The 24,826-nt window shown below is 44.9% G+C and overlaps 1 protein-coding gene across 1 annotated transcript in view; it reads left to right on the top strand.

The window, feature by feature from the left end:
• The first annotated feature begins 2,376 nt into the window (after window positions 1-2,376).
• Window positions 2,377-24,826, top strand: part of LOC144104311 (TNF receptor-associated factor 5-like) — a 38,266-nt gene continuing 15,816 nt past the window's right edge. Inside the window, exons 1-10 of the mRNA XM_077637227.1 lie at window positions 2,377-2,660; window positions 5,782-5,886; window positions 6,808-6,969; window positions 10,345-10,419; window positions 12,432-12,509; window positions 16,831-16,923; window positions 22,241-22,324; window positions 22,425-22,511; window positions 24,125-24,208; window positions 24,309-24,395. Of these exons, the coding sequence (XP_077493353.1) occupies window positions 2,424-2,660; window positions 5,782-5,886; window positions 6,808-6,969; window positions 10,345-10,419; window positions 12,432-12,509; window positions 16,831-16,923; window positions 22,241-22,324; window positions 22,425-22,511; window positions 24,125-24,208; window positions 24,309-24,395 (1,092 nt within the window). The 5' untranslated portion in view covers window positions 2,377-2,423. The remainder of the gene's footprint in view (window positions 2,661-5,781; window positions 5,887-6,807; window positions 6,970-10,344; window positions 10,420-12,431; window positions 12,510-16,830; window positions 16,924-22,240; window positions 22,325-22,424; window positions 22,512-24,124; window positions 24,209-24,308; window positions 24,396-24,826) is intronic.

The following is a 24,826-nucleotide window of genomic DNA, read 5'->3' as shown; positions in this document are numbered from 1 at the left end:
ATTTAAACCATCACTGCCTATTCGGTGGAGCAAGAAATAGAAAGCTACTTGCCCAGAAGGGAGTGGCGGCTGCTTAAGGAACCGCAATGAGAGTGAGGGAAGCTGGCCTGATACCTCCCTCGCTACGGCAGAGGATTCTGGGCCTTGGCGCTATTCCTGTTCTCGGTCGACGCTCGCGCGATGAACTTCACATTGCGCTAGACTGTACAGCCAGGTAATTCTTAGAGCCATCGACCGGCCAGAGCTTCAGCGCCTTATCATGGAACTTGATGGCGAGATCAGCGACGACAGGCCCGTGCGCAAAGAACTCTTGGTTGCAGGATCGGCCTCTGCTAACCTGTTCCCGCACACGCACACAACCCCTGCCGCAGTTGGCGCCGTATCTAGTGATAGCACCCGCCTCTGCGGACGGCTATCGACGCTTTTTTTTTGTTCAATGGTGTACGCACGTTTCCTTGCTTTTTCGCAACTACGATTCCTCCCAGCAAAATTATAATGAGCTTCAAGTGAACAACGCGCTTGATTACAAAAGTTCTGAAGTTGCACTGTAATACTTTTTCTTTGTTTATGAGGGTTTACGTCCCAAAGTGACATAGGCTATTATGAGGGACGCCTTATTGAAGTGCTCTGGAAATTTCGACCACCTGGTGTTCTTTAACGTGCACTGGCACCGCACAGTACACGGGACTCCAGCGTTTAGCCTTCATCAAAATGTGACCGCCACGCTCGGGATCGAACCCGCGTCTTTCGGGTCAGCAGCCGAGCGCCGTAAACACTGCGCCACTGCGGTGGCATAAGTCTTTTTTTATGAATGCAATTGTTTCATTATAAAATTGAAAAACAAATATTAGCTGAGGGCGCCAGTAGAGCAAATAAAAGACGCAGACTAATCACCCTCTCCCCATGCAGAAGTAACAAAAACGTATGCTGCGCCTCTTTCTCCTCCACATTTGGTCCCAGCCGACCCCGAATCTCAAAGGAAAACGTCCTCAGCTTCCAAATTCTGATCGCTCATTCCCATCGCTACACCGTGGTGCCATTCCAATTGACAGATAGCTGAATGCAATAGGGTTAGTTCTGTTATTTCGCTACGAAGGAGGAGATCGATGGGGAAAATGCTGAGGGGGGGTAGGGTGTTACAGTCGCGCTACGGAAACCTGAAGTTATTTCTTTTCATTTTATAGTTTCACGCAAAATAATCGCGTTGCAATCAAAAGTGAAGGAATGCAAGTGTGGCTTCGTTTCGTCAATCTTGCATGCTTTGTTTCTCGAAAAGGGCGTTGTTCTCATGCTCTTCTTATTATATTGCGCATGATATGCAAAAAATAAATAAATGCACCCGCATTATATCATTAAAGAATGGAGACAACAGTGACCAGGTGCATTTTTTATCGCTACCCCTTTGCGACAACACCAACAGCGGCATGAGTTGTCTGATGCATCTGGAAGCCGCCTATCAGTGGGCGATCAAATCTGCCTCCTGAAAAATAGAGAAGAAAGCAACTTCAGGCTACCAGATTCTCTCGTAGTAACAGGTTTGACTGTCTGACATTCCTGTATCAAAATACAAAATTAGAGTAAATGATCTACTAAAAACGTTCTCACCTATGAACAAGATATGACAGCGCCATTAGCTCTCGTCTTTTAACGCGACAGCGTTAAGGAGTTCGTATCGCAGAAAAGCTGCTGTCGTCGGCGGTGTTGGACGTTAGCGAAAAAGGGCGCATGTGGGTGGACACCTGCACCGCGCCGTAAATCCTTCCCTTACGGTCTGGTTCAGGTGTCCACCGAGATATGTGAGACAGGCGTCCTTTCCTTAAATTGTCCAACGGGCCACGCGTCGCGCCGAACGGTCGTTGGCGTTCCGTGCACCCCTTCGCAACGCTGCAACACGCTGTCACGTCTCACTGCTAAATACGAAACTTAAGCGTCCGCCAAATTTTGGTTTTATCTTTCGTGTGTATTATTATTTTATAATATAACATTACTGTGATTCATCGGAACCGTATGCTACCCTGATCCAGTTAGCACCCAGAGCCATTTAGTCTTACAGATGTCAAGCTTTTCCCTCGCGCAGGAATGTCCTTTGTCAGATATGTGCAAGTAACTGCAGGAATCGAGAGCTGTTTCCGGGCCCCTGTCGGGGTCTTCTTTGTTACTATTAAGACTAAGAAGTTATTCAAAAGTGACTATACTGCCTCTAAACTAAGGGACAACATCACCACCACAGCCGGACATAGGGCCCGGGGACTAGTGAGACCAATAGCGAACTGAAACGAAAGTTTAGATTATACAGTGGTTTCGCCCACTAATACTGTATGCTATAGTTACCAAGCTGTTGCCTGATTTGGTTCCCTCTTCACATTCCACAGCACTAGCGAGAACCGAGGAGAGCACTCAATTGCCGCAACGGAGTGTCACAGATGGACGGCTGCATCTACACGCTCAGGGACCACTGGCAAATTACTCACGATTTGGAGATAAAATTTTTGAGAAAGCTCCGCCCGGAGCTCGTTTGCAGCACATGTGATGCCGTCACGCCCCGGGGCTTTCAAGACGAGCAGAGTCACGTCTACTGCCAGAAATGTTTGCAAGTGTTCACAGATGACAAGAACGAATTTACCTGCCAAGTCTGCGATTGGCACGGTTCCCTGAAATACGTAAGTTTTCCGTGTATCTGCTGCAGTTCCTCAATGAATATTTTGCCCAGCCTATTTGCGATATGTTTTGCACTCACGCTTTGCTAGCACATTGTTTCGCTCAAGATTGTAGACGAGACGACCACATTTTATCAAGCTTTCTTTCTATGTTTGAATTACATAGAACGAACTTTCATCTAGTACTTCACAGAAGTGTTGGCGTGGCAGAAGCTCGCTCATTTCATAGCTCCCCAGTTCTGGAAAACTGGATATGAGGTTATGCTGGTTTCTCTGAAAACTCTTTGATTTTAGAGGTTGCCCTTGAAATAATGTAACCTCCAATTTATAAACTGTTCTGTGAACGTTTTCTTTCAAATGAGCAAAACGTGAAAAATTGTCTTGCGCTCATTCTTATAATAATCCAGCATTTTGATAGCGCAATTAAAACACTGCATCTCTTGCAACACTGCATACTGCAGTGTAAGCCTCATGTTCCCAGATTTTGCAAGCAACGGCTGACACCACTTCGCGCACTTTTGCGTGCGCTCCCAGACACCCTTAGAGCGTGTGGCGGTAGCGGTCTCGGTCACAAAGTAGATGCCCTCGACTCAGCGTGGCAAGCTCAGCCGGAGACCAGCTACCAAGTGACAAGAGGTTTGGTCGTTTGGTGCCCAGCTTTCGCCGGCCGGAAGCCAGAGAATGAGTCGGAGCCAAAGGTTCACAAAACAATAGAGTTTATACAGCGAAGGGACGTTACAAAAGACTTCACTATCACTCGTATGAGCAGATACAAAGTGATTTACAAATACAATGCCCTCGTGCAAAGTAGCAATGCACCTAAAGTGCAAAAATACAGAGAGAGACAAACAACCAAAACACGATTTGTTCACCGGGCACTGCGACAGTCCGACGACCTCAGGAGCTCGACGGGGCCGTCCCGCAGGTTGGCGCACGTTGCCTCGCTGGTCCGTCGCTGGGCGAGTGGTGTTCTCCCGGGAGTCGAGAGGGCGCGCTTCTCGGAAGCTTAAACGGCTGCTCGGAATAACAGACAGCGGTTGCAGCCCCTCATTTATAGGTGCAGTCCGCGTCTGTTTGTTCTTCGCGCCAGGGCAGGTGCGCACATACACGCGGCTTCAACTGCACAAACTCCTTCTCCTTCTTGCGCCGGGCGCGCGACCCCATTGGTCGAGCGCGGAAACCACCTTCTAGAACAATCTAGGTAATTCGCGGCACGCTCAGTCATCGGCGCAGGAGCGAAGGGGACGGGGTATCACTTTGGCGCGGTCAAGGTAACCCCCTTTCCGTCGACAACGGGCAAAAACTTCTCCGGCATTCGAGAAAAATCGACCCCGAGAAAAATCGTACTTTGCCGCCCCGCCGGCGTGCTGAGTGAAAAGCCCACGCACGGTTTGCGCGCACTCCGGGGGTTCTACCCCGTTGTTTTTTGTTTTACTTTGTTTTGCTTAGGCGCAGCGCCGGTTTTTTTTCGAAAATGCACCGAATTTTGTGACAACGGCAGCAATTTCAACCAATTTTCGGCGTGTTCATTTGGTAGTTTAGTACATCCGGTCTCAGGTCGACCAACGTCACTTGGATGATACATCCGCCGGTATTAATGTCAAATAGAGCATACTTGCAAAGTATTGCCTGAGGTGGCACTAAACCTACGCAGATATTTTAAATCGTGCATTGACTTTAGCTAGATCTAGAGATTAATAGGCGAGCGAGAGAAATTGCAGCAGAAACAAGGTCACATCGATATCTTAAGAAACATATAAAGGCTTAAATGCGTCGTTGATAACTGAGGCAACTGTTTAAGTATATGTAACTAATGGTGCTTTAATTGGTTTGTTCATAGAATTTTGAGGCCAAGTACTACACCAGGGCGGCAAAATCTCGTTCTTGTGAGGGAGTGCGTTGTTGGATAGCTTTGGCTAACGAAAAGGGTTCAGCTTAAGTTAAGGACAACGCATCAAGCCACGGAAAGCAAAATTTTAGGTGTAACGTTAGTAGACCGGAACCGGGCAAAGTGGGTGAGGTAACAAACGTGTGTTAATGACAACCTACTCGAAATAAAGAGAAATAAACGGACTTGGGCAGGGCATGTATTGCGAAGGCAAGATAAACGCTGGTGTTAAGGGTAACGGAGCAGATTCCAAGAGAAGGCAAGTGTAGCAGAGGCGGGAAACATTAGGTGGGCAGATGAGATTAGGAAGTTTGCAGGGATACAGCGTGCACAGCTGGCAAAGAACAGGGTTAATTGGAGAGACATAGAAGAGGCCTTTGCCCTGCAGTGGGTGTAGTCAGGCTGATGATGATGAGGATGAATGGTGCTTTGGCTGCATAGGCAGTTGCAATAAGAATGAGGATTCATTGTGCATAGAGTAACGAATTTTCTTTCCGAACTGAAGTTAAAAACGTTTTTAGGTTGTTATTCGTTCAAGCGGAAACTTTTTATAAAAGCGGTTAGAAGGTATTACAAACCACAACCGTGATGGAGATCCTCTTTCACAAAACATATACCTGTCAATTGTGTTGAACATTTTACCAACAGCCCTTTCTGCACTTTTAACTTTTCGGTGCATGCTATTGCTAGCGAAAGGCATTGACACCGCTACCAATCCACATGGAGTGAGGCCGCGTATGCAGACCCCTTTATGTACAAAATTTCTAGAACCTGAATGCCTTATAGCAAGGGGGGTCGCCTCCTAGATTTCATTTCATACAAATTGATAATGTTTCCTGGATCTCGGCATTTTACCACCAGGGTGCCTACATTTCCTTAATGAAACAAGCATTTATCTCCTTCGAACGAGCCAAAGTGTAGAGGTATAGCTCTCGCTTAAAGCTACAGACGGTGTCGTAGCGATCTTTTGACCTCGTGCTTTAAATCCGCAACTTAGTTTTTGAGTAAAACTTTATTTTTCTCTTCCCTCTGTGTACCACATGCATGATATTTGCTGTTTATTTTGTCATGAGAGACCACAACGCGATGAAGACCATGCTTTAGTATTCAAAGAGTCTCACACTAGCATCTTTGGTGAAGAAAAATTCATTTAGCACTCGGGGATTGCATAAAATGGTTTGAGTCGGCATCCGCAGTTTCGGAAATACATCAGCTCAACATTGCCTTGTTTGGCAGATGAAGACCATTGATGACGAATGGAAGATACTGGAGAAGATGAAATCGGCTTGCCCTAATGAAAAGAGTGGCTGCCATTTCAGCGGACCCTTTAAAGCTGTCTTGGTGAGTCCTTCGAGCTTGTATGACATACCCGACCATTAGGTTTCTACCCCTTTTTTCGCTGATGCAAGAATCTCCTTTAACTGGGACACAAACTACTAAATGCCCTTAAATTATCACTAGAGCCCTTCATCTAATTTCGTAATTGTTAATGCAGATTTGTGACAGATGAAACAGACGTCATATTAGAAGAGGATACTGCACTTCTTATAACAGCGTCGAATTCGCGACAACGAACCAGCACCTAGAATACATGCCTTTCCATCATTTTTAATTAACTTCATGATTTTCGTATTTTTCACACCTTGGCACAGCTAGGAATTTAAATAATTCGTTCAACTTTACCGGCCATAAGCCTCTCCTCGCCGGTTTTCTTTCTAACATTCAGAAAAAATACTGGTCTGCTGTGAGCTAAGCTTAAGCGCTTAGCGTGTTAATCACCGAAAGCTGATGTAGTTTTGGTTTAGGCATTTAGCCCTGCATTTGGCCGTAGAATCTACATTCTCAGCCGCGAAAAAATGCCTAGCCGGACTAAAGCAATCGCCGAAAACTCACCTGGGTATCCATCGCCTCCCACCTAATCCTTTTTACCTCTCCAATTTACGATTACTCCCTCTTCCAAAAACGTAGAGAGGAGGATTTCTCCCTCTCCACTTCGCCGGGCTGTTGGAGAGAAATTACTAGAATTAAATATAAATGAATCCAAGTACATAAATTCAACTGTTTCACTAAATAATCAGGGTATTACGGCTGACGCATACATTCAGCGTTAGATTGCAGGGCTATATGGCTGAACCGAAGCAATGCCAGCTTTCGCTGTAATAAAGAAGCGCTCCATGAAACACTCATACAATGAGCAAGCCAATGAGTGACAGAGTTACTGATCGTGTGGACTGAGCATGCTATACCTTTGCTCTCTCTTAGGAGCACTACTTGTCTTGCGAGGTTAAAGGAAAAGCTCCGTGCTCACTTTGTGGACTGGTATTAGCGATCAAGTTGCTCCCACAGCACATGAACGATTGGTGCCCCGGAAGAATTTTGGAATGCACTTTCTGCAAATCGGACGTCGTGGCCAGCGACAAACGGGTAAGTGCGTACTTCTAGAGTTCAGGCCTCAAGTCAGCAAGTTCTTCAAGTGTGCAAACTCCTGCAGTCATTCAGGCATAGTGAGATCAGGGCGTGGAATCGTAAAAATACTGGAAGACATCTACAAATGCTCTACAGCCACCATAGTTCCCGTTAGAGTCAGCAATACATTTCAATAAGGACGGATGTCAGGCGGGAAGACAACATCTCACCAATGCTATTGACCCCCTGTTTATTTGAAGTATTAACAGGCTTGTATAGGAAACATTTCGGGATAAGAGTTAATGGAGAACACCTCAGTAACTTACGATTTGCTGATGTTATGGCTTAGCTAAGAAACCATCGTAATGAACTGAAAAACATGATCAATGCTTTTCATCAAGGTAGTGACCGAAGATCCAAATCACGAGAGTGAAATTACTAGAAAATTAAGGATGGGTGTGGAGCGCATATGGCAGGTTCCCTCGGGTCATGAACGGCAGTTTACCAATATCCCTCAGGAGAAAAATATATAACAACTGTATCTTCTCGGCACTCACTTATGGGCACAAATGTGGAGGCCAACGAAAAGGATTCAACATAAACTGAGACTGACGCAGCAACCTATGGAAAGGAAAATGATAGATGTAACTCTAAGATACCGGAAGAGTGTAATGTGGGTCAGGTAACAAACTCGTGTTAATGACATCTCAGTGGAAATCAAGTAGAATGAATACGCTTAGATCGGGCGTGCAATTGAAAGCAACAGGATTGATGGTCGTTAGGGTTAACGGACAGGATTCCAAGACAAGTCAAGCATAGTAGGGATCGGCAGAAAGTTATGCGGAGAGGTTAGATTGAGCAGTTTCCAAGAATAGGGTGGCATCAGCTGGCAAGGGAAAAGGTTAATAGAAGAACTATGGGAAAGGTCTTTGTCATGTCGTAATCTTCGTAAGGCTGATGGTGGTGGTGATGATGATGGCTTGCCTTAAATATTAGCTACAGATTTAACTGTATGCCACAGCAGAACTCGTGCTGTCATTCGCCACGCAATTGACTGGACCATCCTGTGCAGTTTCCCCAGCACGCCCATACTTGAATCTTGTAAAGAGACAGCTGATTACGGCACAAACCACAAGAAGCTCTACGCTGGTGCAAATATGTCCAACACGAAGAAGGTAGTAGGTGATTGGAGGAGGTGGATAGGAGTTGCGTCAGTAAAAAGAATAAAAAAAATGAAAGCTGGATTAGGTAGAAGGCAAGTCGAGAAAGAGGAGAATGAGCGCGGCAGGAGAGGGTGAGGCCCCACAGCACTACCAAGAAGGGAAAACACTGGCGACGTGGTCTGATAAGGAGGAAGCCAGTGTTATCTAGCAGAGGATAACAGCTATTGCTGTGTTCTCGCATTACACTACATAATATGAACGATCGTCACTTCAGCGTGCACCAAAGCATTGCAAACATTCCTCATTTACATCAACGATCTTCCAGTAAACACAAGCACCAAATTAAGACTGTTCGCGGATGACTGTGTAATATACAGCCCCCTTCGTGATCCCACCGATAGTCACCTGCTACAAAAAGATATCGACACAATAGCCACATGGTGCGACACATGCCGATGCATTTAAACCTTGATAAATGCCAACTGTTGTCATTCTCTCGCAAACACGCTGTTATTCAGCATTCATACAATATTAACTCAGTCTCGATTGTCTCAACAACATCATGTATCTCGGATTGTATCTGACATCTTCCCTATCTTGGGTAAACCATGTCCAAAGAATATAATCCGATGCCTCCCGTGTCTTATGTTACCTACGACGTAACCTCAAGTCAGCATCTCCCGAAGTAAAAAAACTTGCTTATCAAACATTTGTTCGTCCCAAACTTGAATTTGCATCATCCATCTGGCATCCATCTCAAGCCTACCTCACCGCCGAACTTGAGGCCATCCAAAACCGCGCGACCCATTTTATCACCCCTGAATACACGAAAGAAATTAGCATCACTGCACTCAAACGTCCTATCTCCCTCCCCACACTTGAGTCACGCCGCATTATTTCACGCCTTTGCCTACTACACAGCTTTTTGTACCATCCGACGTCAAAGCATCCCCTGCTGAAACCACCGATCCGAACTTCCAGTCGCCTCAGCCACAACCACCCCATAGCCAGCATCAAGAGCCGTACTTTAGAAATGAGCAGTTCTTTTTTTCCTGACGCAATAACCCATTGGAGTGCCCTGTCAAACGACATAGTTTCATGCAACGATGGCAAAACATTTCGCGCGAAACTCACTAGTCATTTTCAGAAGACGTGAACCTTTAGTTTCCCTGTACTTTTTCCTGTATTTCTTCCCTTTATTTTTGTGCTTTTATTTCATTTTTTTGCTTACCCTTTTGGTAACCGCCATGATCCTCCTTATTTTATCTTTTTTTAGTGTTTACAGTTCCAGTGCCTATGTTTTCATCATGAGTGCATATACACAAAACCATTTGTAAGCCCCTCGTTATGTAACGCCTTCGGGCCTTTAAGGATGAAATAAATGAAATGAACTGAATAATACACGTAATCCAGCACGCCTTGCTGCAACCTTCTAAGCAGCAGTTTACTTACACATAAAATCAGCTGTGTATATTCAATTTGAAACAATTCAAAGAGGACACAAAACAAGAGCTTTGCCGAGTATTTTTAAATCATCGCCTGAATTATGCTCATTTTCCCAATCTCCTCTATATTATAGACTTAAAGTGAACGAAACAATCTCCCCTGCAGTTAGCTGTTGCAAAAAGTCTATCTCTGCTGCCCTTACAAAAATTTGTTTCGACACTCTAAAAACCGTCCATATATAGTTTGTCTATAAAATCTATAGACTTTCTATACACAACCCTAGAAAACAGTCTATAGGCAATACAAATCCTACAGACAATCTATAGATAATGTATATTTTATGGCCAGCCGCCGCGGTGGCTGAGTGGTTATGGCGCTTGGCTGCTGGCCCGAAAGACGCGGGTTCGATCCTGGCCGCGGCAGTCGAATTTCGATGAAGGCGAAATTTTAGAGGCCCGTGTGCTGTGCGATGTCAGTGCACGTTAAAGAACCCCAGGTGGTCGAAATTTCCGGAGCCCTTCACTACGGCGTCTCTCATAGCCTGAGTCGCTTTGGGACGTTAAACCCCCATAAACCATAAACCAATATTTTTATGGCCATACACTCTTAGTAGACATTTGTCTATAGACAGTTATAGGCTCTGAATAGGCAAAAGAAAATATCTATAGGAAGGCAATAGGGTCTATAAGAAGTCTATAGACTGTCTATGGACCATTTGTTCATAGGGTAACACAGCGCTTCCCTCCGGTCAACCCAATAGTGCAGCAAAAAATATTTTTTCCAGGCCCATGAGGCAAATTGCGGAGAGCGGCCAGCCACGTGTGAGCATTGCGAACAGCCAATCGAAACGTACAACCAGGTAATGTCTCGTTTTGTGCTGCCCTTCTATGCCCGAAATAATTTCATGCAAGACTTTTTCTCATTATTTTGTGCCAAATTTCTACCGTGCTTTCCCTGCAGAAAGTAACTGGACAACGCTATACTGTCGAGTTCTGTGCTTGATGTCACCATTTAATTTGCAGCTCGATGTTGATGCTCATATGGATTATTGATTTCTGCGATATTGAAGGAAAGCATACGTTTCCTAGGGCAATATGCATGCAGACAACTGCAGGTAGAATATCCAGTGTGGATGACCATGCACACACCCATCTTGTCTTGAAAGTTGAAGCGTTGTTTAATATTTGGAAAACAACCGTAAAAAACATTAGGATACGCACACGGCCTTAGTGGAACATTACATCCGATATATTCTGAGCTGCGTTGCACTGGTTGCCATTCCAAGCTTGTCATTGCCACTGTGTCCCGGATCTCCCCGGAGAACACTCGGACCGAAAGAATGGACTAGGCGACGGGTGTACCCACACAAACGCACATTTTATACACCCTACGTGGCACACACACTAGAACAAAAAACTAACAAAACTAACACAAAACGCAAAGACTATAAATACACACGACCAGGGCACACTGCTACTAGCGTCTACTACTAGTGTTCTACTATCTCTCTCCACCTCACCGAATGCTTCTCTACTAATCATCTCTCTCCACCTCAACGAATGCTTCTTTTTCCTCTTCTTTATTCTTCGGTTAATTCTCGTCGTCTTCTTCACACTTTTTCCTTTGAAATTTAATTTAGGCTCCTTAATATATGTGACACACTGCCGGGTTTATCGAATCTTAATTTCTGGTGTTGCTATTAATATCCATTTTATTGTGGCATCTGCGATGAGGACAGCAGCAAGGGAATTTGCATGCAATCTGCAAAATACATAGCACTATGCTGCAATTTTTTTCGCTTCATGTTCCAGACGCCTGAGAAATAAAGTAGATTAGAATTCTCACAAATTCGGCGGCGTTTGAGTGCTCAGCCAGCGCCGACAAAGAGAACGCTACCGAGGCCGGTTGCCGCAGCCTCAACCGGACAGCATATTTCGGTTTTCTGGAATGAAGTTACGCGTTATCAACTAAGAAGACACGTTTTTTATCAGCACTACTTGAAAAATAGCACCGGGGGCTTTTCTATGAAATAAATGGCAGCATGGGCATGTTTCTGAAATGGCCAGCTTAATGTTCTCCACTGCAGTGTACGTCAGCAGCTTACCGCGAGCAGTCAATGTGGGACCAATAAAATAAAAACAAATCGTCACAACATACGCTGGCTGACAATTTATTTTACAGCTCTTTTGTCAACGACACATTTAGGCTTTCTTCGGTTTATATTTTGATGTAAGAGGGGGATTCTTACCAAGGCGTTTACCTAATTCTTTTACGCAATTAAATGAAGTATGAAGCGAGCATTTCGCATACGCTTTTGGGTGGATCTCCTCGTACCGATAACTGTTGTGACGAAAGTGGGTGGATATGTTACGGCCGTCAGTATATTTAAGCTTTCAGGCTTATCATGGCCTCGCGAATAGAGAAGCATGCAATGCATTTTGTCATGACAACATTTTGAATTAGCATACAAAGGAATCCATAAGGATACGATTTCTGTCGTCCGGACCTTTGTTTCATGAGTGAACGTTTTACAACATATAAAGTTTTGCTCACTTAGAAAAACAGAAGCAGGGAAGCAGCTGTGCAGAGGGACCAGTAATACAAATTGGCCGCAGCGAAGGCTTTTTTGGGCCTCTAATACTGGCCTGTCAAAGAAATTAGTCCTTCAAAGTACAGCGTGTACACTAACGATGTTTCGTAAATGACAACTTCCGCTAATTAATTTAACCCTGTTGAAAGTGCAGCTTTGTGTTGAATAAGGCTGATTAATTCTGAATACCAGAAGTGAAAGCCCGCTCTTTCTCATGATTTTTGTTTAATGCCCTGTGATAGACATGCGTTTATTGGAACCGTTTGGGCTTGATGTTTCAGCTGGAGAAGGAACACTACCCCATCTGCCCGCAAATGCCAATGAGCTGTGAATTTGAAGCCCTGGGCTGCTCATATAGAGTAAGTTTCTTTTTCCATCGCATAAAAAACGCGCCCGAGTCAATTCACGTGTTTTCTCGTTCGTTGCCTTTACATGGAACGGAAAATCACCACACAACGAAGAGTTTTTTTTTCATGAGAGTGAAAGCTTTCTGCATGGCGCGGTATCGCTTGTGGTAACATTTTATAAAAGATTACTTATGCAATTTTGATGCATCAGCTCAGCGGTCATCTTTATTCTTAATACCCGTTTACTTTTTAGAAAGAATGCGTCTTTTAAAATGAAAAGCGCAGTCAGGTCCGTCCACAATAAACAGGTTTGACTCTAAGTGTTTCTCAGGCTGTACTATCGCACTGTTAACGAATATTAATGTTAAACAAAGGAGTGTGAAAATTCTAGCAAAGAAACAATACTACGTGGGAGCATCGTGACCTTGGTCTAGAGTAACGCAAACAGAAAAACGCACTGACTCCACCTTTAGCGATGTACTGAAATTTACATTCACAAATATGAATAATCCTAGCTGCCGCATGATTCCTGAGATTGCGAACTACAGTGAAGTCACTCGGATTTCCGCAAGCTGCCTAATCTTTCCACGACGCAAAGCAAACACCACAACCACCCCGAGAATACCGACGCAGCTAACAGAAAGAAAGTGCTGTTTGTATTTGCTTTGGCCCATTTTTACACATCTTTACTGCCATAAAGAGACACGCCGGGACTGTGTGCCCGCATAGCGCTTTTTGAATAGGTAGAGCGGTGGGGAAGGGGGGAGAGGAAGGACACCACTGTCGATCCTCGTTAGTATAAACACTTTGGTGCCCGAACAAAACTATCCATAAAGCGAGTCGTCCGTAATAACGAATCACAAAGAAAAAAATAAATGTGGATTAGCTCAGCTAATCCAGGATATACAAAGCTAAAGATATCGGCGTTCAGTGTGTTCATTGGCGTTGGCGTTGAGAATGTTCTAGACTGCGATGGCTATGAGCAAAGGAAGGGCGCATAACTGGCTCCCTGGATATGCGGACGCCTCATGTGGCGGTGGTTAGAGAGAGAGGTGTGGCCTGAATGCATTAACGCTGACAGCATTATGGCTGACATGCGGCCCTGCAGAAATAGCTAGGCCGCAGCGTTCATTTGGAGATTAATCTCTCGCGATCAACCATTAACTGCATGCCACTTCCCAGGGTGGCAGGGAGGGCGCGCTGCCTATCCAGCGTGCGGAGCGCAATCATAGCAGGCTTTTGACACCAACGCCGCCGCGGTGGCTGAGTGGTTATGGCGCTCGGCTGCTGGCCCGAAAGACGCGGGTTCGATCTCGGCCGCGGCGGTCGAATTTCGATGGAGGCGAAATTCTAGAGGCCCGTGTACTGTGCGATGTCAGTGCACGTTAAAGAACCCCGGGTGGTGGAAATTTCTGGAGCCCTTCGCTACGGCGCCCATCATAGCCTGAGTCGCTTTGGGACGTTAAACACCCATAAATCAAATCAAATCTTTTGACACCAACGCCATGTACATGAAAGCGAGACAGGTCTCTACTGACCAACGTAGCCGGTAGTGCGCCCTTCCTTTCGTGAAAATGAACAGCCTTTGCAAAGTTATCAACGCAAATGAATTCTCTGAACGCCGTCGTCTCACTTGTTTTGTTTGGTTTTTCAGGAAAGGAAATGGCACAATAACCGCCTCACATATCTCGGTGGACACCCGTACCATGCCGTAAAGAAAGAGATAAAGGAGGGAGGGAAAGAAGAAAGAGAAAACTGAAAACTGAAAGTTGCATTTTGAGGAAAGGCGCGACGCTGCGCAGTGGCGGAACACCTGTGGCTCAGTGTGACTCGGTAGCGAGAGAGAGGGAAAAGGAGACGGAGTCAGCGGCGGCCACCTGCGCCGTGCGTGACGTCACTCGTGCTCCGACATACGCCGGCTCGCGCGAAGCGCGGTGTTGACTAGCGTAGTGAAGCTTTTCGCTTCAAAATGAAACATATTGTGATTAAAGCCTGCTTCTGCGCACACTGGTTTCTAGCGAAGTTAAACTTAGACATGATTTTGGGAGATATAGACTGATTATGCTGGTCGCCATTTTGCATGAAATAATGTGCAGCCTTACGCGCCTAGTGGTCCATGATAGGCTTGAAGGCGTCTCGTGGTCAAATGACCTAACTACTACTACGACTGCTCACATCTCAAGAACCGCTACTATATATCAGTGCACAGTCGGCTGACTACTGCTGAATGCAGCGTTCTGCGTGGCACAAGCTGGATACAGGGTTTTCATCCCACTCATTCATGCAATGTGGAAAAAAGTGAGGCGCGTCAATTAAGCAACTTTGTACAGTAAAGTATGAAGCGACCAAATAAAATACCCGCAGCGGTGGCTCAGTGGTTAGGGCGCTCAACTACTGATCCGGAGTTCCCGGGTTCGAACCCGACCGCGGCGGCTGCGTTTTTATGGAGGAAAAACGCTAAGGCGCCCGTGTGCTGTGCGATGTCAGTGCACGTTAAAGATCCCCAGGTGGTCGAAATTATTCCGGAGTCCTCCACTACGGCACCTCCTCTTCCTTTCTTCTTTCACTCCCTCTTTTATCCCTTCCCTTACGGCGCGGTTCGGGTGTCCAACGATATATGAGACAGATACTGCGCCATTTCCTTTCCCCAAAAACCAATTATTATTATTATCAAATAAAAGAGCCATCACTTAGCCATTCGCACTTTTTAATTGCATTCTTCTGATATCAAATGCTCAAAATGTAGAGCTCTAAACACCTCGCCACAGGAGTAGAAATTTTGATCTAATTTCTGTCGATATTACCGAGACAAAAATACATGGGCCCTATTCAAAGCTGTGCATTTCCTTCCTTTTCATTGTCTGAACAGCGATTTTCCATATTAACAAGGCGGAAATACACTGAAAAAGATTGACCCCAGAAAACCTGTCCATAATTCGAGTCGTCTATGTTAACGCGGGTCGTATTAAGGAGGCACGATTATACATGTTATTATAGAAAGCGATTCAGCGCTTCCATGAAAGGCACACAGTAAGAGATACTGAGTTCAGAAAAGCCAAAAATCCTATCACCCCACGCACATTATCACAAAAAATCGCTTTGAAGACCAAGATAATCGGAAAAGAAATATCAAAACTTAGCGTTCTTCAAGGTATGGCTCCATGCATAGTCGCCTAGATAACATATTGTTTTCTTAATGTGCGGTCCATGGCTCGGCATTTTATTGCATCTTGTGCAATAGTATTGTTTGTTTATTGTTTTTTTAACCGTTGGAGGCAGTTGGGGCTTTACACAGGGGTGGCTGAATGTTGTGTAAATTGTACAGGACATGTACATTTTTCGAAATTTTTAAGCCCACGGGGTTTTCCTTTGGATCGCGCGGTGTAGCTAATTATGCATCGGCACGTTCAAATCTTTTCAAGATAAGAGGAACGCGGTCCTTCCTCTTATGAAAACGAAAATTTGGGCACGATGGTAGTTTGTCTACGTCCAAAGTGCGGACAAGGACAGCAGAAAAAAAGGAAACGCAGGCATTACTACGACAACTAATATATTTTTTGAAGGAGGGCACGTATTTATACCGCGAAAGCAAATGGAACACGGGGCAAAAACTGGGGAAAACACTTCACTCTCACAGGCGCACATCTGCAAGGCACAGTCGCCAGCGGATCAGTTTTGTCAGAAATGCGCATTCGAAAAAGCTTTTCCAGTGGCTTTCATTTAAAACAAAGGATTAGCCACACACGTTTCCTCCCTTTCAATGATCAGGAAACCTTCCGCTAACTCACGGCCCAATTGATCACAATAGATGAAAGAGGCGATTGCTGGACCAAGCATCGGGGAACAATCTCTACAATTTCTGCCGTGCATCGCGAGAATTTGGTGTCTTCTTAAACAATCTTAGTCTTCTGTGAAGCGCGTCTTGCTCCAATGAATTGTACTAAAAGACAACCACAACAATTATTTGTTAGAGGTAAACTCTCATTCCATTGGTTGGCTGTAGCTTTGAAGAGCTGATATTGAGGCTTAAGAGACAAGAGAAGGATGGTTAGGTCTGAGTGTGCTCTCAATGCCACCATCCATTACGGGAATATAAGAATTCAGGATCTCTGTCGGTATACCGACAAATAGTTCAGGGCTTGCAGATGGCCACACAGATCTTAGAGTAACAGCTCAGTAGAACGTAGACTAAGATGAGGAGCAGAAGTTTACGCTCATGAACACGTCGTTCAATATCTCATACCTCTGAAATTGCTAGTCACTGGCCTATGTGCTACTTGAGCAAGACAGTTGTTTATTCAATCTTCTTACAAATAACATTTCTTTTTTTCAGGCGCCAAGATGTGATATGGTAAAACATATCTCACAGAGCCGGCATGACACCCTTTTTGTCCAAGCTATCTGCGAGCTTCGACAAGAAAATGAGGTAAAGTGGTCATGTCTGCTTGCGTAAACATGCCTAATGTTGGACGAGCAACGGCGAAAAGGCTTTCAACATAAAGCTGGAGTCCTATATTACGGAGCTCTATGAGGACTGCGATGCTTCCTAACATAATGAGTTTAGTCAAATAAAAAACGCAGTAACATTTTAGGTCTTGGTTTCCCCAACAGCTGGAAATACTGTATTAACGCGTGGGCACAGACCTTTTGCATCCAACGCTGTGGGAATCCGTGTGTTAACGGTTGGGTTCGGTATTGGGCGCTTCTGTGTGCTACCGGTCCCACGAAGCAAAGCTGTGTTGTTCTCCTATCGTGTTGCTCTTCTACACGAAGGTAAGTCGCCTCAGATCCAGAACTTGAATTTGTGAATAATCGCAAGGAACTCTTAAAATCGGGTTCCGTAAAACCGGCAGCAACTGTACTAGTGGGCGTGGACCCATCGCACTGGTACTACAGCTTCAAGCTGAAAGGAGGCGCTGAGGACGCTGCTTTTTGGTGTTTGCATCTCCTTTTTGCCTTTAGTGTTTGTGTAAATCAGTGCAGACCATACTCGCGCGGAGCTGCAAAATGGCATATGAACATTCTGATGTATGAATACGTTTTCCACAGCTCTATTCAGTTTTTTTAACAGCTCTTGATTATATCGTCGATACAAGTTTGCTCATCACAAAATTTCATTTTCTACGTATATCTGGAGGTCATTCAACAACGCCATCAGCTGCAATATGTTCCTATCAGCAACGCTTGCGTCAACGCTGATTACGCTCGCAGAAATTTACTCAGACAGATGCACGGTTTTACCCGAAAGAACCACGCGTTATAAGTGGTATCTGTGTACGAAAACAAGTACTGATCTCTGAAGTCAGCTTTAATACTAACACTAAGCGAACACTCTAGACACGCTATTGTTATATTTCGGTTTTCTTATCGGGTCAATTTCCTATATCAAGTGTTGACAACCTGTTTTTGGCTGCTTTACCCCTCATACAGTGGTACCCTGCTTTATCATAATTGTGAATTCTTACAAAAGCCAGGGCGGGTGGCAGCTATTTACACGGAGAGTTCATACTACTACTAAGTTCTCCGTGCTCTGCTGGCAGCCGTGGGTGGTCGCCATGCTCAGGGTACTGGTGGACTGCTGTCACTTGCGAACAGTTTTGAAACTTCCGCTCCTCAATGTCTGGTGTACGCCCTGGGTTTCATAGCGCTGAACTTATTTGGGTTGTAAACTTTGCAGTGCGCGATTCTACTTAGATCATCGCGTAACAAATGTTCGCTTACTTTTCGCGTACGCATAAAGCTTTCATTGCTCACATGGACTACACATATTTGGGGTAGTGATTTCTATGACTCTGTCGTTACCAAGAACTCATTGATCACTCACAAAGTTCCTCTTTGTTCTTTGCTGGCTCGCGAAATTTCGTGGTAGGCCAAGCCAGGCATCAAACACGGTTGAAGGCGAGGTAAACGTGCTAGCTCATAGCCAAACCAATTAATTCGCATAACCGGTTGAGATAAAAGCCGTCGCCACAGTACGTTCGCCTCAAGGGAAATTCTCGCAGCTACGTAGTAGGCACGACTAGAACGTTTAGACTATTAACAACATGGCTTATTTTTTACTGTCAGCTTCTGAAGAACCGTAAGGTTCTCGAGACCTTTTCATCGCAGTAAAAATCTCAACCACTTCATAAATGGCTTGGTATAGACGTTCATCATGGTGAGAACACGACTGGTCTCCGTATCTGTTATTGGCAATATTTTTACAAGCACTGAAATTTTCGATTCCTTGCTGTATCTTGCATAGGAACCACGGCAACACCTTATGGACTGCAGGCCACCCCACAGACACACTTCCAGAATGTATCATCAGCAGTATTCGAAATTATTACTGCGAGACTAGTAGAATTGTCTTAACTCAAGGATATTTCAAAACTTAAACAACCAACGCGGCGGATTTTCTTCTGACACAAAAAATCGAGCACAGTGTCATGGTTCGAGTTGGATTTTATTCCAGCGTTGTACGTGAGAAGCCCTATCCCTTGCGGGTGGTACAGCGCACAACGGTCGAAAGGCTGAGGGAAGACCATACGAAAATCTGACAATCTTACTGACAATCTAAAGTTTACTTGAAAAGACATGGATAATATACACTCAATCTACAACCAGGAGCGCATTTGCGTCCCGAACAAGAAACAGAATGCCTTGTTCACAATAATCCAGACACCTAATTCCGCTGTCACAGTCTGCAGTTTCGCAGTCTCTCTGGCATTCTCTTCGCCTCTCGTCCCTTTAACGCTGTACCACCAGCAATGATGTACCAACTAGCTCAACTGTCAATTTTACAGTCCCAAGTCTTCTGCCCTAAAGTTTTTGTCATGCATTATTCCCGCAGCACTTAATGTCATTGAAACCGACGCCCACAAGAACCAAAGTGTTTTGGGCCACAGAAGCGCACGTAAACTTTGTCCTGTTCTACGTGCTATTTCTAGCGCATTCCATGCATTCCTACATCGTTGTGCAGTCAGCTGCTTGCTGTTTTACCTTACTGTGTCTGGCGTATCAGACTCCCGTGCTCTTTTAAAAAAACGTCTTGCTGGGCAAGTTGGTAACTGTACATCTTTGAATACAGGTGCGAAAAACAGACAAAACACAAGGCAGAAAGCCAGGACGCAGCGCCAGACGGCGCTCTGTCCCGTCTTTCTGCCTTTGTTGTGCCTGTTTTTCGCGCCTGTAACCAAACATGTCCCGTCCTCTCAGCCGTTTAGCACTCCTTTCATCAATGTGCTGCTTGTGTCAATTTCCTTATTTCGGCTAACTGCTCTGTTTGCCGGAATTGCCAGCAAAGCTAAGCTTAGCCAGCTCGCAGTTAGGATTGGATTCTTCCTGTGCAACACACACTTATTTCGGTGGCATGGTAACTGCACCCTTACTGCGGCTGCTACGCCGGCCTGACTGCAGACACATGCGCATGCTACTAAGAACGCAGCACCAACTATCCTCCTATATGCGCAGTTTAAGGCTGGTGAAGGCCAGCGCAGAAAATTGCAGTGCTCGCACTCTTCTCCACTTATGGTCGCTTTCAGCGCAGTAACATTTGCTGCACTCCAGTTCAACCTGCCCGCTTTGTGAAGTTCCGGGGGTCCCAGATAATGAGGTGCTGTCACATTCACGTAGAAATTCTACTACAGCCAGAGCTTCCTCCTGTCACATCGCCTGACACACAACACGTGTAATTAGAATAGGGAAGATGTTTCCGCAGGTTAAATTTGCTGAGTCACAGGCCAAAAACGTTGGCGCAGTGTATACGTTAAGGCTCGACTGTATTCCCGCGCGGCGGCTGCGGAGAAGGTCCTTCACAGCAGCACGTTGCAGCTTCGCTCCTTTTAGCAATGGCTACCCTCAATTTCCTCATATATGAACAACGGCCACTTTCGCACCTTGTACTGATTATGCGAACCGACTATAGCGAATGAAAATCGACCACTGAGACCTGAGAAGAGGCATTTCCCACCTGCACTTCTAAACATGATCATACGCCGTTAGCCTACGATCATTCTGCCTGCGTACTTTTCTCTTGCAATTCCTCCACGGTTCAGGTACAAGATCAGCACCTTACGTGTCTTTAATTTGAACCATGTTTAGGCTTTGCCTAGAGGGATGTTGTTACTGAAGTTTAATTGCAGTCTTAGTAGCGCTGACTAATATGAAATTGTTGGTAGCTATATCTGAGAGGTAGAGCTTTCTTGTGAACAATTTTAACTAGAATATGCTTTGAAGTACGTGTTCAACCACTGTTTCAGCTGCTGTTGAAACGGGCACCTTCCTTTCGAATATTTTCAAAAGAGCGAATAAGAGGACATTTAGGCAGGTCATCTCAACTCAAAGTACTTCTTGATGACTGGTCTTTGCGGATGCACTTCTTGCGCTACAAATTTACAGTAACTCTATCATGTGCATATGGGTTGGCATGCACGTGTACTGGTATTCACAAGCAAACTGCCGTGATGGCTCAGTGGTTATGGCCCTCGGATGCTGACCCGAAAAATGCGGGTTCGATCTCGGTCGTGGAAGTCGCATTTTGATAACGCCAAAATTCTAGAGACCCTTGTACTGTGCGATGTAAGCGCACGTTAAAGTACCCTAGGTGGTCGAAATTTTCGAAGACCTTAACTACTGCGTCGCTCATAGCCTGAGTTCGGTTTAACACGTTGAACCCCCTAAACCATAAAACTGTTAATCACAAACAAAGGACGTGCAGAAATTAGTTACGGACTGCCATGGATAAACCAGTGCTTTCTTTCTGCCTACTGACCTTCAGAATTCTCAAGATTTCCTCCTAAAAGAGCACTATGTAGCCTTAATTAGCTCTAAACAGATTTCGTGTACTTTCTTATATGTGTTTGATCATTGCGACAGCGTTGTTTTGGCGCACAACCTTAGGTGGTATAAATTAATCTGAAGTTATTCCCTATATCGCCCCTCATAGCTCACATGTTTTTCCGGTGTGTACCCTTCGTACAAAGTACGAGGAGGGTGTTGGACCTAAAGCTTAGCTCAGCTGTGTTTTCACAGACACCCCCTCACCTACATACCAGCGTCGTTTAAATCCAGCGCGCTGTCTGCCATGTCATGAGGCAGCAGAAAGCTCAGGCCCCAGATTCATTTCTGTGTGAATAAAAAGTCACCCTGGATGAGATAGCGCAAGTGCCCAACCCGGGCGCCCTCATCGTCACCTCTCCGCCAGCGTCTGCCACTACGGCTTTTTTTTTTCTGCGGGCTTCTTCCCCGCCTTATCGCTACTGACCCGGCAATGTCCTAAGCCGTCCCTCTTCAGACCTCGGCCTTTACCAAGTGCCGAATATGTTCACAGCAACATACCCCATCATCTAGGTTTCGTCGCCAGTAACGGCTATCACCATATAGCGCAGAGAACTATTGTAGGATTAACAGGGTAGATTTGAAATTAGTTTTTCGTCCGTTGTAGGGGACCGCAGTTGGCGTCTAGATCACAAAGCTAAAGCAGAGAACGGTACAGGCCCATACTCACTTGCATAGCAAAAAACACCCCTCATGTTTGAGACTCATGGAAAAATACAGCGCACATTTCTTTCATGACAGCGTAGCCACTGCATTCTATCCCGGTAAGCTCAGAAGTTCTGGAGCAGAAACATTTAGCAGAACACAAAGGAGACAGTCTAAGCTGAACACTCGCTTCTATAAGTTGTCAGTTATCAGAATTACTTACCGCTGCAACTGCCTTAAGAATTTCCCGTGTGCATCTGGATTTAATGTCTTTATTACAGGGTCTTAAAAAGCTTATGCGGGAAAAACAAACAAGTTTGGAGCGAAATTATGAAGAAAAAATCAAGCACCTGGAAAGCACAGTGGTAATTACCTTTTCTCGTCTGCTCATCGCAGAGCTTAAGCAAAACTCTGTAAACACCTTCCTGAACTAATAACCTTTCTCTGTGCCTCTGCATTTCGTAGGCTCAACTTCAAGACAACGCCAGCAATGAATCCAGTCTTCGTGCAGCTTCGGCGAACAGCTTGGATCAAATGCAACACCAGCTGCAGGTGATCACCTATGTTGCTGGTCGGAACCGATTCTGAGTTTTGTTAATACAGACAAAAAACAATGAAAGCATCAAAGATAAAACTCTATTAAGCATTCTAATGTTTAACAGGTGTGCAAAGGCAGTAGCAGTCCTTTTTTCAGCATATGTCTGACTTCTAAAGAGCATTTTAGTATTTACGGCGCACTCTATTTAAAATATTATATGAGTCCGTTTTATGTGACGTTATCAGCTTCCTTCGCTACTGCTCATTTCTAACGCGTACTTCAATAACCGAAAGCATGCCAACTAGTGTAACTCTTCCTGACGACATTCTTTGTTTCTATCGAACAGAACTGTTTCTTCGCTTAAGTAGTGAATTCAGGCTTTAAGCTCGACAAACCGCTAGTTCTAGAGTAAAATACTAGTGGTTAATTTTTTTGTAAGGATGTACAACATTGTGGGGGAAGCAACAACGCTGAAATTTTGCGACTTATCAAGTAAACACCCCAAGCATCTCGGGCATAACTTGTCTTTAGAAAAAAGGTGCTCATTGCGCTTGAAATCTGCTAAAAAATGGTGTGGTGTTACTATTGGTGCCAAACGAAGGCAGTACAAGAATAATGGACACGTGCCACGCCACTCAGTAATAAATGAAATAGTTCCTCCTTAAAGAGCGCTCTGTAGCCTTAATTAGCTCTAAACAGATTTGGTGTACTTTCTTATATGTGCTTGATCATTGCGACAGTGTTGTTCTGGCGCACAACTTTAAGCGGTATAAATTAATCTGAAGTTATTCACTATATCGCCCCTCATAGCTCACACGTTTTTCCGGTGTATAAACTTCGTACCAAGTACGAAGAGGGTGTTGGACCTGAAGCTTAGCTCAGCTGTGTTTTCACCTACACCACCTCGCCTACCTACCAGCGCCGTTGAAATCCAGCGCGCTGTCTGCCATGTCATGTGGCAGCAGAAAGCTCAGGCCCCAGATTCATTTCTGTGTGAATAAAAAGTCACCCTGGATGAGATAGCGCAAGTGCCCAACCCGGGCGCCCTCATCGTCACCTCTCCGCCAGCGTCTGCCACTACGGCTTTTTTTTTTCTGCGGGCTTCTTCCCCGCCTTATCGCTACTGACCCGGCAATGTCCTAAGCCGTCCCTCTTCAGACCTCGGCCTTTCCCAAGTGCCGAATATGTTCACAGCAACATACGCCATCATCTAGGTTTCGTCGCCAGTAACGGCTATCACCATATAGCGCAGAAAACTATTGTAGGATTAACAGGGTAGATTTGAACTTAGTTTTTCGTCCGTTGTAGGTGATCGCAGTTGGCGTCTAGATCACAAATCTAAAGCAGAGAACGGTACAGGCCCATACTCACTTGCATAGCAAAAAACACCCCTCATGTTTGAGACTCATGGAAAAATACAGCGCACATTTCTTTCATGACAGCGTAGCCACTGCATTCTATCCCGGTAAGCTCAGAAGTTCTGGAGCAGAAACATTTAGCAGAACACAAAGGAGACAGTCTAAGCTGAACACTCGCTTCTATAAGTTGTCAGTTATCAGAATTACTTACCGCTGCAACTGCCTTAAGAATTTCCCGTGTGCATCTGGATTTAATGTCTTTATTACAGGGTCTTAAAAAGCTTATGCGGGAAAAACAAACAAGTTTGGAGCGAAATTATGAAGAAAAAATCAAGCACCTGGAAAGCACAGTGGTAATTACCTTTTCTCGTCTGCTCATCGCAGAGCTTAAGCAAAACTCTGTAAACACCTTCCTGAACTAATAACCTTTCTCTGTGCCTCTGCATTTCGTAGGCTCAACTTCAAGACAACGCCAGCAATGAATCCAGTCTTCGTGCAGCTTCGGCGAACAGCTTGGATCAAATGCAACACCAGCTGCAGGTGATCACCTATGTTGCTGGTCGGAACCGATTCTGAGTTTTATTAATACAGACAAAAAACAATGAAAGCATCAAAGATAAAACTCTATTAAGCATTCTAATGTTTAACAGGTGTGCAAAGGCAGTAGCAGTCCTTTTTTCAGCATATGTCTGACTTCTAAAGAGCATTTTAGTATTTACGGTGCACTCTATTTAAAATATTATATGAGTCCGTATTATGCGACGTTATCAGCTTCCTTCGCTACTGCTCATTTCTAACGCGTACTTCAATAACCGAAAGCATGCCAACTAGCGTAACTCTTCCTGACGACATTCTTTGTTTCTATCGAACAGAACTATTTCTTCGCTTAAGTAGTGAATTCAGGCTTTAAGCTCGACAAACCGCTAGTTCTAGAGTGAAATACTAGTGGTTAATTTTTTTGTAAGGATGTA

This window comes from Amblyomma americanum, chromosome 9 (genome assembly GCF_052857255.1).
Source record: "Amblyomma americanum isolate KBUSLIRL-KWMA chromosome 9, ASM5285725v1, whole genome shotgun sequence".
NCBI lineage: Eukaryota > Metazoa > Arthropoda > Arachnida > Ixodida > Ixodidae > Amblyomma > Amblyomma americanum.
Note: the sequence above shows the minus strand (reverse complement) of the source record. Positions and strands in the feature narration are given on the sequence as shown.